Genomic DNA, 15,823 nt, shown 5'->3' with positions numbered 1-15,823 from the left:
CCATTTGTTTCCCCATTTACATCTTTTCTAAACACTTTCTTTGTTTAATTAACAAAGGCAGAAACAGAGGGAAATATTCAGAAAAAAAACTGAACCTTTCCTCAACTTTGATCTCCACAGATGCTGCACGGCCTCTTGAGTATGTTCAGCAGGTTATATTTTCACTTCAGATTTCAAAACCTGTCATATTTTACTTTTGTGTCTTGATTTCTCACATTGCTTTGATGAGTCACACCCATCATTTTTATTACTTAAACCATTCTGTATTCCACTCAATTGTAACCTTCCCTTAATGCTCTCTTGTCCTTCACTCTGAACCCACTTTAAACCAGACACGTTTTTCTACTTCTGATGGTTATTAACTTAAAACAATATTTCTGTTTCTCAGTCTACAAATGCTGTCTAATCCTTTGGGACTTTGAATAGGTTGTGTTAGATTGCATATAATGTCTTACTTTGAAATGTCATGTCATCTTCTATATTCAGTGGCATATACGCACACACAGTTATCAGCTAAAACAGTCAGATGTTTGCCCAGAATTGTGCACAGCAATAAAGAGAATCTGAGAGACAGTAATCAATAAAGTGACTCTTGCTGCACTGGGACTGATCGCGATTCTGTTGCTTGATAGTGATGTGACACAAGTGGCACCCTACTGTTCTAAGTGCTCCAGCTCACTTTCATGCAAATGCATGATAATCGCATCAATAGAACTTTTCACCCTGAAAACATTAAACTCAAATTTGTCGCTTTCATTATTCTGGGGGAGTTGGGAAATGGTATTCATGAATACATTAAGCCCACACTTGGAGACTGTTAAAAAATCTCTGCCAATGCTGTCAGATTGATTACTTTCAAGTTGTCTCTCAAATTGAGACCCAATAGGTATCAAAACAAAAGGATTCAGTGGTCATAGTATTTGTCAGTTTCCTGACTTTGAATATTTCACATGTAAATCCCAGTAATATTTTTGAAAATTTTGACAATGTATTTGCTTGCTGGGGCAGTTTCATTCATCTTGTGGGAAACAGTAATTTGTTACAGCTAAGAGCTGAATGTAAGTTTATGCAAAGCCAGGAAGCTCTCTAATGTCCAGACACAAAACCATACACAGTAGGCAGGATAATGTCTACCACCTTTCCCTATCAATCTGAGTAGAGCTCCTAGGGATCAGGATATACATGACAGAAAAACTGAGGGAAGATAGTGGGAGGCAGAGGCCCTAAAAGATAGGTCAATGAGAGACAAGATAATAAAAGGCATTTCAACTCATGTAATACTCACCAACAACACATTTTTTAAACAAAAAGATTTGGTTTGGGATGAGGGATGGGAGAAAAAAATGGCAGGACCTGGATTACTGTATGGTATAGAGGTAGAAAAATCTTTAAGAGTGTAGGAATACAAGATCTGAGAACTGCTATGTAGTTTCACCATTTAACTGATATAGGGAACATTTTTAATTCAATGCCTTCGCTTTTATTCAGTCTTTTGTTAAAAGATTTCCTATTTCTTGTCACTTTGCTGCACGTGTTCACACATGCATGTTTCTGTGCATGCGTGTGTGTGCACGAGTTACGTGCAAGTGTGCGCGTGCGTGCCTGAATTTTTCTGTATATCTGTGTGCCTACACATTAGGGAAATTGTGGACCAGAGCATACAGCCATAGCAATTTCCATTGATTTCCACTGACAGGTTTTCTGCACAACGCAGACTGGTTCCTCATTCATGTACCAAAGTTGCAGCTCTTTTAGCGCTCTTATTAGGCCAGGGAAAGGTGAGATACTCTTCACAGGGCCCCTCAACCTCACCCTTAGTACCCTAATTGCTGACATGTGCCCACCCTCATCCCCACAATCTCCTAATCACGGTCTTAAAGTGGACCCTGAATGTTTGAGCCTCTCAAAGCAGGACCCATTTGCAACACCCTGACCAAGATTCTCTTGACAAGTGGGAGGCAAGTGTTGTAGGCATCAAGAAAGATTGCAACCATAGGAAGAGTACAGGGACCAAGTGTAAGAAAATTGATAAGCTCACGATTAGATATGCAGGAGGATCCGGGTGCAGGGGTGAGGGGAAACGTAAAAGTTCCAAGATAAGCCAAGAGGAGAACTTCTTCAAAACTCAACGTATTAGGCTTCTTGTTATCAGAGTCCTGACTGCTGCCTGCTGGTTTAATACTTGGTCAAGCCCATGGCTAACTTCATGTAAATGTTATCGTGATTATAATTGGAACACCACTCTGTTGCTGAAATTACCATTCCACTACTCTAAGTTCAGTGACGTCTTACCTGAACTCAGGCAACTTAAAATGGTAGGGGATAGAAAGCGTCAGGAATGCAACGTGAGTTCCTACCATCTCAACCCAACTCTTGCACCTTAACTGGGTAAGCTAAGATAAAATCGGCTCAAGTAGGTATCAAACTACAGTCTGCCTATTCACAAGGCCTCTTCATCATTCACATGTCAGACAGACAGCTCCTCTTGTAAGCTCCTGTGTAATTGAAGTTATGCTAAAAATGTCACGGGGTGGATACCAATGATTGGACCATTTTTTGCGAGGCCCTTCCACTCAACGGAATTAGTTTGGTGTGAATTTTAAAATGTAACTCGAAGAAAGTGTTCTGTTTTTAAAAAGAAAATATAAACCATGGTCAGAACTTACAATATACATGTCCATCTCCTCGCGATCCAGGGAACGGGTGACAATGATTTCTCCAGATTGGTCATTGATTTTGAAAACACCCTTTGGTTCCTCATCCACGCCCTTACCATGAAGTTGAAATTTTATGCCGTCTTGCCTGTCAGTTATTACCTGGAAAACAGTTTCATACAAGGCCAAAAAATTAACAACTTCTGCATTAGAAATTGAAAACCAACAAAATACTGATGCTCCTAGTATATAACACAATGCATAGTTTGAGCTAATATAACAACTCAACATTCTTTTTATTCATTTTTTTCTACTGCAGACATATTTGAAGATTCTTTCTACTTCAGTAACTCTCAGTTTTCAGGTTGTGTTTGAAAGCAGGAGAGTTTCCAGGATGGAATCCTGCCAGGACCTAAGAAAGCCCATGTGATTTCTTGGCAGCTCACAGAATGTGGTCCCCAGAGCAGGGAATCACTCTTGCCATAGAGTACAGCATTTCTAAAGCTCAACAGCACCATAGTAGGAGGTCATCACTGCTGTTCTCAGCTTCTGTCATTCTTCCTTAGGTCTAATCCTTCAGTCATTCACAAAGTAGCGCAGATGTAAGGACAGACCTGAACCCCCAAGCTGACTGCCTGCTCACACTAGCTGGCCAACACTCTCTTGCCCTCCCTGGAGCTAAACAAATTGTAGCCCAGGTACCACAAGGCTCTTAATGACTATTTAAAGTCACGGAGGGAGGTATCACGGTGGTTCAGCAGTCAGAACTGCTTTCTCACAGCCTGGGGTCCCAGGTTCGATCCAAGCCTTGACCGACTGTCTGTGTGCAGTTTGCACATTTCTCCCCATGTCTATGTGGTTTCCACAGGGGGCTCGGTCTCCTCCCACAGTTCTAAGATGTTGTTAGGTGGCCATGCTAAATTGCAAATAATGTCCAGGTATGTGCAGGCTAAATGGGTTAGCCATGGTAAATGTGGGATTGCAGGGATAGGGTGGTGTCTGGATCTGGGAGGGGGTGCTTTTCAGAGATTCTGTGGGGATTCCATGGACTGAATGGCCTCTTGTGGCACTACTGGGATTCTATTAAAAAGGAACTTAACTTCCAGGAGGTGGAAGGAGAGTCAAAACAGTGTGGAGCTGGAGGAACACAGCAGATCAGGCAACATCACAGGAGCAGGAAAATTGACATTTCGGATGAAAGGTGTATACCTGTACAGTTCCAGACTGTATGGCCTGTGACTCCAGCATCTGCAATTCTTGCCATCTCTGATGGAAGAAGAGACATGAGTCTTCCTGGCCAGAATCAACTCTAATACCAAACTACCAACTTTCCAGCTGCTTTCCAGCAGAGGCAGATGCTGTCCATTGTATAAGAGGTTGAACTTCAAACTTTCTGAGGCTAGGAAGGGCTGTACTGGTGGCACTTCTCCTGAAGGGGACTAAATTTGGTGTGGAATTCAAATCCATTCAACTCTTTTTGTCAGAGACAGAAGAACTGCATTTGCTGGAATCCAAGGTAAACAAACATGAGGCTGGACGAACACAGCAAGCCAGCAGCATCTGGAGGAAAGGAGAAGTCAATGTTTTGGGTATTACCCTTCTTCAGGGATCTTTCTGTCAGCTGGATTCATACCATGTCTCATCACACAAGAGCATAATGCTTAGTATGCTGTCTTTGTATCTTTTATCTGCATTTACATCATTAACAGTGGCTTTTAACTTCAAGTACTGCTGGATCCTTGAGGGTGGGTAAGTTCTGAAATTCAATCCAATCAATCTCAGAGCAAATGGACTATGCTGGGAAATCGACACCAGCAAAATGTTTAAAAGCATTACTGGAGAATTTTCAGAACCCCATACGACTGATGTTGCGGAAGTGTCATAGCAAATTCCATCCATGCCTTAGGGTATTAATAGTAAGCTAACTCCAGTAGATCTGATAAGTTCAAGATGGTTACACAGGTATGCATAATGTTGGTGGCTGTTACCACTTTCTTTCTCTCCACCATAAATTTGGAAATGTGAAAAGTAGCATTTCCATCACTAAAGTAGAATATCAGTGGATTAGTGAGACCCTTAATTGTTCCACATGATGATAAATCATTCCTAAAAGGCAGAAGTCAATCTAAATTATTTCCTTTCCCATAATAGCACTCTGATTGCCTGCACACAGTGATTAATATCCATTGACCTTACTTTTGTTTTTTGTGACAGAATAATTATTACAAGTGTGCACGGTGAACAACTTTTGTCAAGTTAAATGGTGTTCCTTCTTGCATCCAGGATTTCAAGGATTTATTAAGATATATACTTGTACTAATTTAGTTGGGATTTAAAATATAGTGAAGTATTGGCCACTTATTTTAATACTAAACTTCGATGAAGTGTTTGACAGAATATCTCTACTCAGCATTGATCTCTTCAGAATCAATCTTACAAAATGAGTTCTTCAATAGCTCATTTATAATGCACTACTAATGATCAATTCAAGTTGCATTCATTCTGCATTTGGCACCCTTCTCAGACCTAGAAATGCAATGTAACTGATAGTAATGAGAATCCCTTCGTAAACATAAAACCTTTGGTCATTTTTGGATTGTAATGAAGAACTGCATTGTACAAAACATCCAGAGTATTTTCCGTAAAGTTATTTGCTAGGCATAAAATTGAGATAAACGCCTTCCTTCAAACCTACATGAACATTGCAAAACAGTTCAAAGCATTTTGCTGGGAATAGAATGTTAGTGTGCATGTTTCCGAATAATAAGATACTTTTTCAGCAGCATCTGCTACCAGAGACCTCAAATCCAAAGTGTGTAATCACTTAGCTTGCAAGCAATGGTCAAAATAATAACCAGCTGGCAGCTAATCAATTCCACAAGAATATCCAATCACTGATGCCAAGATTTAGATGCTGTTAAAGAGAACGGAGCATATCATTTTGCTGTTTATTATACAGACAACCAGAAATCACGTATTTTATGATATAATTGCTATGACCGCTTGATAAGATTCCTCAGTACAAATACAAACAAAATCCAACATGTATGCAGGCAGGCAGACAGTTCCCCGATTTTAAAAGAATACAGGCGTGCAACAATGTCATGTCACCATGCATAATTATCAATATACCTTTTAGCCAGAAGTTTAAAATGAAAACATTTGTCAATATGATTCCTGGATTGAGCTTGCATTGAAGGTAATTTTAGGAATCCAAATAAATAAAAAATTTTGTTTCACGATTCAAGGCTCGCCTTTTCACTGGGTTATTCAGAAAACTAGAGTTGCACAACAAATGTTCATTGATTCAATTTGGACAGGTTACTATGGTTATGAATGGAAGCGAGAATTTCAGCCAGTATTGAACCAAAACAATCTACTGATTCTAAAAAAACTTTTTATGCATTCTCTCCTGAGCAAGTTAACTTGGACCTCTTAGTCCTTACTTCACACAATTCAGCGGCACAGAACAAAAACTGGCAAGCATTCCTTCATCCTGTTCACAATATTATCAGATATATCATAATGGATTCTTCGGGGTCTTGACAGGGTAGATGTGGAGAGATTGTTTTCCCCTTGTGGGAGAGTTTAAGACCGGGGGTATAATCTCGGAGTAAAGGGTTGTCCATTTACTGCAGAGACGAGGAAGAATTTTCTCTGAGGGTAGTAAATCTGTAGAATTCTTTACAGCAGAGAGCTGTAGAGGCTGGGTCATCAGGTATATTCAAGGCTGCAATAGATTTTTTAATCAGTAAGGGAATCAAGGTTTGTGTGGAAAAGACAGGAAAGTGTAGTTAAGAATGATCAGAATAATCATGAACTGAGGGAATAGCAGAGCGAACTCAATGGACCAAATGGTCTAAGCCTACTATGTCTTATGAATAATGCAGGAGAATTTCATGCAGCACTGTTTCATTCTCTACACTGCACACTAACTGCAGTGTGTATCCCTTTCCTCCAGATGAAACTCAATGAGTCAGCAACTTAGATTGTGATTCTGGCAGCATCTGTGAGGAAAATATCAGAGTTAACGTTTTGGGTCCAGTGGCCCTTCCTCACAACTCAGGGTTCGGGCCCAAAGTGTTAACTCTGACTTTTCACCACAGATGCTGTCAGACCTGCTGAGGTTTTCCAGCAATTTCTGTTTTTGTTCCCGATTTACAGCATCCACAGTTCTTTCAGTTTTTAACTTAGATCGTGTGTTACTTGAGCATTAAATATACAATAATGCTGACTGATTTCAAATAATCTATGAATGATGGGTGGAAAATGGAGAACATTTGGGGAAAAAAAACTGTAAAGATTGTCTCTACATGGAGATGAATATTCCTGGCACATTTTCAACTGAATTTTAAGAGGCCAACAGGAGTCACATATCATTTGAAGAACCTGTCAGGAATTCCTGTCAGTCCTGGGCAGGAGGCCTGACACAATCCAATGTACTTGAGTGACCATGATCTGACCTCCCCATCATTGAGAAATCTAGGGGCAGGAATCCTTCCCATCTTGAGATTCCAGTTAATCACAGGCATTGCACCCACCTGAAGTCTGGGAGCACCATCTGAACAACAGCAAAAGCGAGGGCAAGCTTTCAGTGACCCCCCGAACTTCCTGAAGGCAGGTCCTTCCATTGGGCACTGAGTGCCTGAATGACTGACCCATCTGCAGGGCTTGGAAACTTGACAAGAACTGCTGGGCACTTTTCCCAAAAGTATGAGGAACCTTCTCAATTGTGTCCAACTTTCAGTAGGATGGCAGCAGCATAGGATGCTCCAGTCAGAGCTCCTCCCTCTCATCCCTTCTCTTGGCCTCACACGTTCTGCTCCAGCCTCAGTCACCCCGGCATCGAAGAGGGATCGGTGGACATGCCAGTGACCAGAGTGACCCAGCGCAGAGGGGAGGCTAGTGGCCTGGTGCAGGAGCAGGGATAGAAGCCCAGTGCAGAGCATGGTAGCAGCCAGCAGTCAGACCACATGGAGGGCCCACATGGACAGCCTTTGGAGAGAGACTGATGTTTGTCTTTTTAACTTTGCTTTTTGTTTTTCTCACCTATGGTCACACTGTGTAAAGCTGTAATTTATCTTTTTCCCTTCATTTCTCTATTCTGTAACGAAGGATTGTACCTAAGTACCTTTGGGCGGTGCTGTAAGTGGCGACTTACAAACTTCTAACTGTACTCATTTGAGTACATGCGACAATAAAGCTAATAAAGATAAACCTTTAAATCTCTGTGGCACCACCAGTGAGGCCACAAGGATAATGGATGTCAACTGCCTCATGAGTAAGCCAAATTGAACTCCTTGTCAGCCCTTTACTACCCTCTTGATTTAATCATGATGGGAGCGTTGGACACGACTGGGAGATTTGACACAGCAGCACTCCCATGATTAAATGAAACCAGCCACACTGCTTCCGATTGCAAGTGGCAGCATTAAACCCAAAACTTTCAGTCTGCTGCCCTGGCTTTATTCATCCTTCTTTTTCATCATTCTTGCCTTCACAATAGCATCTCTGAGATAGTCCAACGAAAGAATTTTACTGGGTCAAGTTGATCAGTGAAATGAAAGGTGATAGTCCCATAATATATGTTGCATGGCAACAGTAACAGCATCAATTTATTTTTTGCACACCAGCACTGTCTTTGAAGACAGGCAGGAGGTTTCACAACCTGGCCACAATAAATCACTCCTGTCACCACCGCCTACCTTCAGGCACACCATGTTAATTAGAGTGCACAGTCCCCAGGAAATGCAAAACAGATTCATAATTTTACCAAAAACAACCAATCACTAAATAGCCTAATTAAAGCTTGTGTACACATTTTAATGCCAAATGTGTTTGCATTAGACTACAGCAGATATTTCTTCATTTCCCAAACTCTCAGAGGTCCAAACCCAACACATTTTTGGGATTAGTAGATCAACATTAGGTGAATTCTGCTAGCTAGCAGTGAGCTGAAGCTTATGACTTTAAACAGTGAGTGACCGCAATCAGTAGGGTCTAAGTTCCAGACTGAGGAATGGCACAAGGACAGGAATATAAAACCTAAGTTTATGCAAGTTGCTTGCAAGGCAAACACACTGCAGGTTAATCCAACCAAATGACCAAGGTGGAAACTGGAGTGGGGGGGGGAGGGGAGGTGGGGATAGCCCTCAGTACACTCAAGAAAGGTGAGGGAGTGGAGGATGTTTTCAGGAGATCCAGCTACCATCAGTCAGGGGAAAACAGTCTGCACACAGTAAGGATCTTCGATACCATCAGTCATTTATTTAGTCTCATATTTAGATGACTGAATGTCAAGAGATGTATCCCAGTACATTTTCGGGAGTGTATTGACTGTGACCATCATCATGGCATCTGAAAGGAAGAGTATAAGGAGAGCAGAGTGAGGATTAGTAAGATATAATACTGGGATTCAGAGGGCAGGGAGGACAATTTTACTTCAAGTTCAATGCTGCCTGTCTCAAGATTGTGATGGGGCGTGGGCAGGGAAGGTTGAGAAGAGATTGTTGAGGTTGACGTATGTAATAGGGGACATACAGGCCCTGGGAGTCAGGGTACCTGCCAACTCAGTGGGGTCTGGTGTTGATGGTGTGCAGCACAATCTGCTTTGCCAGTGTTATAAAGCACAGACTGACCTCCCTTTGAGAATTAAAACTGAAATACCAAGGCACCTTGCCTCATAATCTATAAAAAGGAGTGTGAAACGTGGTATAACTTGCCTTTCAACAACTTCTGGCAGTTAAACAAAATAAATCTTGACACTCACTCTACAATCAACAAATAATAGTGTATTTATCTGACTCTAACAGTGAAGAAATTAACTAAACTATTAACAAACTGAACAAATCCCTTCGAACTACTAACTAGTCCCGAATAAAGTAAGATTCTAACAGTATGCTGTTCCAATAAATACGATAAAATAGAATACAATAAAATAGAATAAATACAATCAAATAGAATTTAGTCAGATTATGAGTTTTCTGGAATGCTCTGTGCCTTCTCCATTGATTCTTCTATCAGGAATATAAACTAGAGCTGTTGGTACCATTGATTTAAATAGTGCTTCCTCTAAAAATTAGAGGAGTCTGTGAGAGCCAGCAATTCTCTCTTGGGAATTGAGGGCTGTTAACTCTGGTGGATGGCAGTTAGCGCTCCTGTCCTTATTCAACTGACACCTTATTTTATACCCTTGATGCCATATCAATTTCTTACAATAGGATTGGTTCCATACTGTCAAAATCATCGGATTTAAATGTAATTGATTTTTGGTATCTAAGTGCCTAATTCAAACTGATTGGCTCAATTTAAAGACTTGTTGTCTTGATAAAAATTGCTGCTTGGCCTGCTAACTGTTCGGCCTCTTGAGACAAATGTTTCAATTTGGGTACTCTCTGTGTACTCTCAAACTTTCAAGCTGCTGCTCACAGACATCCATTTTAAATCTCTAAGCATAGAAAAAGCACATCATCTTTTAAAGGGACCATGCAATGCCTTTCCCCCTAGCATTTAACAAACACAAAATTCTAACTTCCTACTTCCCAATCCACAAGTACTCTACCCAACTTCGCAACACCAGCCTGAACTTTTCCTTCTCGGGATGCAAAGTACTCTTTGAAAATGTCTGAAACAAAACCCGGGTGGGATGAGTGTGCGAGATAACAAAGTGTGGAGCTGGATGAACACAGTAGGTCAAGCAGCATCTTAGGAGCACAAAAGCTGACACTTCAGGCCTAGACCCAGCGTGCATCAGCTTGATGGCCAAAATTATGGGATCCATGTTTTCTGGACAGGAAAAAGCTATTTGCAAAGCCCAGGTACACTGGACTTGCAAATCATCACATTGCCCATTTTATATCCCTTCTGATGCATTTATATGAGGACGAATCAGATGCTGGTCAAAGGTGATTTGCTACCTTCATTGGTGCTTGTAAATTGAACCCACATATCTCAATAAATGCATCAGCAGCAATGACAGTAAAAAAGCCCAGTGCTGGCTAATGGGAAACGAGTATTGTACTGTAAGCAATCCCTTTTTGCTGACATATGAAGTCACTCAGCTAGTGTGTTACCTTTAGCAAGTTACAGCACATTGAAACAGAATATGGATGCATGCTGCTGACATGTCCCTCATTATCCATAGCCAGCATGTCACTATATGGTGAAGCAAGTTCCACTCTCATATACCAAAGGCTCTTCTGAGACATTAAAAACACTTTCTCTCCTGCTTACTACCTAGGCGCTTTCCAGAAACAGTGATGGGTCCTGTTGCTGATGGGTTATGCTCACTGTAGCTGCCCACCTCAGAGGGTGAAGACAGATGCAGAAAGAGTGGGACTGACATGAGGCAGTAGCCTCTACAGAAGCTGAGGGCTACCAGCTCAAGGAGAGATTGCTACCATGGGACCCATCGAGATTCGTAGTGTCACAAGAGGCACAGAGTTTTCTCACCCCAGATCTATTTACTAGACATGAGTGAGGTGTTGTGTCAATGCAGGAGCTACATATCCCAGAACACGAAATGGAACTGAGCTGGATACAGGAGTGGGACCAGAGAGTTGCAGAAGTGGGAGGCCATCCTCTACCAGTGGTTGTGAAGTTCACTACAGTGCTAAATGTCTATGCTGGTGGCTCCTTCCAGGGAATTTCAGCTAATCTGTGCAGGGTAGCTGGTTTCCTCCAGGCGTAGGGTGCCATCAATTGCACACACGTGACTCTGAGAGGGCCGTATCACAATGCTGCAGAATTCATCAACATGATGGGGTTCTATTCCATTAATGTCCAGCTGATCTGTGATCATTGACCACTTTTGACAATTTGTGAACCTGAAGTGCACTGTGGGGACAGAACAGTACTAGCATGTAGGGTGTTTAGACCAGGTTTTTAGCAACACTTACAGTGTGTGGGGCATATTGATGAAACAATGACTAGGTGAAACAATGGGGTTCTATATGATAGATACTGTCAACAATGTGCAGTGAGCAACATTGCTTTGCAGCTGCTGTGCAATTACATTGGAAATCATCTGTTTTCCCTCACTATGGAAGCTTGGCTGAGTGCATGGTGGTCTTTCAAAATGGCGTGTGTGCAAGGGATTCCAGTCTTTGGGTGGATATCCACTGAGTGGTGAGTCATTGTGGGAATGGTGCACAAGATAGGGCAGAATTTAGACATGAGAGACATATAAGAGGTGGAGACTGGTAATTAATGTGCTGAGTTTGAGATGGGGCAGTGAAACATCCTAGGCCTTACTGTGAAAAGCTCTCCAAGAAATTCAAAACAACATGGATTTAGCCAAAATAAATATTATTCAATTACACTCGAGTGGCAGATGACTGACCAAGGCATCTCAGGGCATCTGAATCTGAGATCCTTAAAAACCAGTAGATATATTGCTCACCACTGAGGACAATGCTCATGCCTCATTGGTCCACTGACCAAGGCATCTCAGGGCATCTGAATCTGAGATCCTTAAAAACCAGTGGATATATTGCTCACCACTGAGGACAATGCTCATGCCTCATTGGTCCTCTTTGTAAGTAGGCTATCAAAGTCTACAAGATGGTTCCTTGTATTAAGCAAATGACACTTTGTGTGTAACCCAAGCCTCAAGCGGCCCCCACATACATCAGTAAGCATTCCAATGCAGGTGCTTTCAATGTGTGTCTCCAATGCCAATTATTTCTAATTCTTGAGTGGGCTATGGCTGTGGACCAGGCCAAGGAAATGATGGCCCAGATTTCCTTTCCTAAAGGCTGTTAGTGAACCAGAAGGATTTTAACAATATCCGTCAATGCTTGCACGGCCACCATTTGACAAGCTTTTCATTTCAAACTTCATCACCTTCCACAGTGTGATTCAAATCCCTGTTTCCAGAACATGAGCCTGTGAATCTGCATTACTAATAAACTGAGATTAACGCTACACCAATGCTTCCCCAGATTGTTACAATCTGTTTGCAGCCTACAGATAGGAGTCAAAACTGCGGCACAGTTTGACCAATGATCTAAGTTCAATGGTGGAATAAATTTGAGGGGTCTGAATGACCACCTCCTGTGCCCTTATTCCTATGAAAACCCTTACCAAGAACGTGATAATCCTATATCATACATAGGTTTCAGCCTAAATACCAATATTTTCTGAGTAATCCTGCTGAAGTTATGGTGACAGTAGCTCGAAGGACCACAGATTTCAGGTTTTTCATAGTCGGTCTACATAGTCGGTTATTATGCTATTATTCTTTTCCTAAAATCTTTTCATTTAAAACTGAAAATAGAACAATCTTCCTCAATGTCTCTACTGTTGGACAATAAAGGGTTAATAGAAGCATTCAGATTTTATATCAAAATACGACTCATGTTGAAGTTTTCAACCACTGTGCTACAACTGACTTAAATCATAAATTTAAACTGTGATTTATTTATAATTAATGGATATTAGTTGAAGACAAATGCAAAAAATATTTAAAAGGCTTCTTAACGAGACCGATTTACCAACCACATGGTACTGCATATGGCAGTACTTGACTGCCTCCAATGTTTGAGTCTTCCCCTCCCTGGGAAATTTCAGCCTTGAAATTTCCCCTGACAACCCAACTGAGATTTGGAATGTGTCATGTGAGAAATTGTGGGTAAAGCTCCATGTCTTACACATATCTTGCTTGTGCTTATTTGCAAACATCTCAAGGGAAGTGATGTTACAGCACTGGACAAATTTATAAGCAGACATGGCAGGTATCAGATCATGAATGATATGAGGGCTCAGTTACATCAGTTAATTCCATTGGGTGACAAAGTTTCGTCTTCAAACAAGATTAAAACAGCAAACAAAATTCAAACAGAGTCAAACAGTTTGCTGTATCTGTAAAGCTCGGTCATTTTTGGATTCAGGAAATAATATTGCTAAGCACATATACCAAAGCTCAACTGCATTAAATCTAGAATAATAAATTGTGCAGTTGTCAGCATTATAAGATAATGCAGCATAATCAAATGATTCAGATGACATAAAGCAAAGCAGTATTATGTCTCAAACAGCTTGCAAAGATTATCTGTATGCAATGATTGTATTACAGCCATAATCGGATGCAACACATCTGCTATTTCATAAGAATTTGGAGTCGCTGTGTCATCTTGTGCATCTCACTCATGACTATGCTGCAGAGTCTGCAATATCTTTGTTACTGTGCAAATATTCCACTATGATTCTAGCTGTCTAACCAGATATGAAGTAGGATGGAATGGCAGAGCAAGCCAAAGAGAAGTGCCATGCCCCAAAAAAAGTGGAGCTGGGGATTCAAGAAAGTTTGAGGTAGGGAATGGCACAGTAACAGAAATATGAGTGTGCTGGATGGATGCCCAATATGTTTACAGTGTTTCACCTAATTCTTATTCATTTTGAGTGGCAGACAGCATCTTCAAAACTAAATGGGACAGTGCCTACTTAAAATGAACACATAGAAAAAGAGATAACAAGGTGTAGAGCTGGATGAGCACAGCAGGCCAAGCCTTCAAATGTTCCGAAGAAGGGTCTCGGCCCGAAATGCCAGTTTTCCTGCTCCTCTGATGCTGCTTGGCCTGCTGTGATCGTCCAGCTCTACAGCTCGTTATTGCAGATTCTCCAGCATCTGCAGTTCCTACCATCTCTGAGGAAAAACAATCACTACATAGAAAATGTAACAAATATTATGTTGGCACATTGACTTTTTAAAATTTGATTTGATTTATTATTGTCACATGCACCTAGGTGCAGTGAAAAGTTTTGTTTTGAGTGCAACACAGGCAGATTATTCCATACAAAGTGCCTCAGGCCATTAGAACAGAGTGAGAAATACAATGTTACAGCTGTAGAGAAGGTGCACAAAAAAGCAAAATCAACATAAAATTTGAAACTTGAGAGATCCATTCAGAAGTCTAATAATAGAGGGACAGAAGCTATTCTTGAAACTGTTGATGCGTTTCTTTAAGCTTTTGTATCTTCTGTCTGAAGAAAGAGGTTGGAAGAGATTATATCTGGGGTGGGAGGGGTCTTTGATTATATTGGCTACCTTTCAGAAACAGCCAGAAGTATAGATGGAGTCAATGGACGGAAGGTTGACTTGTGTGATGGATTGTGCTGTGTTCACAACTCTTCGTAGTTTCTTATAGTCCTGGGCAAAGCTGTAGCAAGCTATGATACATCCAGATAAAATGCTTTCAATGGTGCATCTATAAAAATTGACAAGTTTTTTTACAGACGTGTCAAATATCCTCAGCCTCCTGCAGAAGTAGAGGTGTTGTTGTGTTTTCTTGACTGTCACATCAACATGGGTGAACCAGGACAGATTGCTGGTGATCATCACTCTGAGGAACTTGAGCTCTCAACCATCACTACCTCAGCTCCATTGATGTACTTAGGACATGCCCTCCACCTTGCTTCCTGAAGCCAATGATCTGCTTTTTCATTTCACTGACATTGAGGGAGAGATTGTTATCTTCACACCACATAACCAAGCTTTCTATCTTTTTCCTGTATTTTGTTTTGTCATTGTTTGGAATTTGACCAACAATGGTTGTGTCGTCAGCAAACTAACAAACAGAGTTAGGATGAAAGTTGGCCACACAATTAGGAGTGTACAGGGAGTGTAGAGAAGAGCTGAGTATGCAGCCCTGTGGGATGCCTGTGTTGAGGATAGTCATGGAGGAGGTGCAGTTGCCTATTCTCACTGCAGTGCCACAAGGATGCCACCCGAAGGTTGCAGGAACAGCAACTCATATTCCGCTTGGGAACCCTGCAGCCAATGGTATCAATGTGGACTTCACCAGCTTCAAAATCTCCCCTTCCCCCACCGCATCCCACAACCAGCCCAGTTCGTCCCCTCCCCCCACTGCATCACACAACCAGCCCAGCTCATCCCTTCCCCCCACTGCACCCCAAAACCAGCCCAGTCTGTCTCTGCCTCCCTAACCTGTTCTTCCTCTCATCTCAAGCCGCATCTCCATTTCCTACCTACTAACCTCAACCCACCTCCTTGACCTGTCCGTCTTCCCTGGACTGACCTATCCCCTCCCTACCTCCCCACCTATACTCTCCTCTCCAGCTATCTTCTTTTCTCTCCATCTTCGGTCCGCCTCCCCCTCTCTCCCTATTTATTCCAGAACCCTCTCCCCATCCCCCTCTCTGATGAAGGG

At 41.7% G+C, this 15,823-nt stretch overlaps 1 protein-coding gene across 1 annotated transcript in view; it reads right to left on the bottom strand.

The window, feature by feature from the left end:
* Positions 1-15,823, bottom strand: part of cdh13 (cadherin 13, H-cadherin (heart)) — a 1,035,536-nt gene that overhangs the window by 588,298 nt on the left and 431,415 nt on the right. The window contains exon 5 of the mRNA XM_059651748.1: positions 2,667-2,816. Coding sequence (XP_059507731.1) covers positions 2,667-2,816 — 150 coding nt within the window. The remainder of the gene's footprint in view (positions 1-2,666; positions 2,817-15,823) is intronic.

The sequence above is a fragment of the Stegostoma tigrinum genome, chromosome 16, assembly GCF_030684315.1.
Source record: "Stegostoma tigrinum isolate sSteTig4 chromosome 16, sSteTig4.hap1, whole genome shotgun sequence".
In the NCBI taxonomy this organism is placed as follows: domain Eukaryota; kingdom Metazoa; phylum Chordata; class Chondrichthyes; order Orectolobiformes; family Stegostomatidae; genus Stegostoma; species Stegostoma tigrinum.
This window is presented reverse-complemented; position numbering and strand designations above follow the sequence as displayed.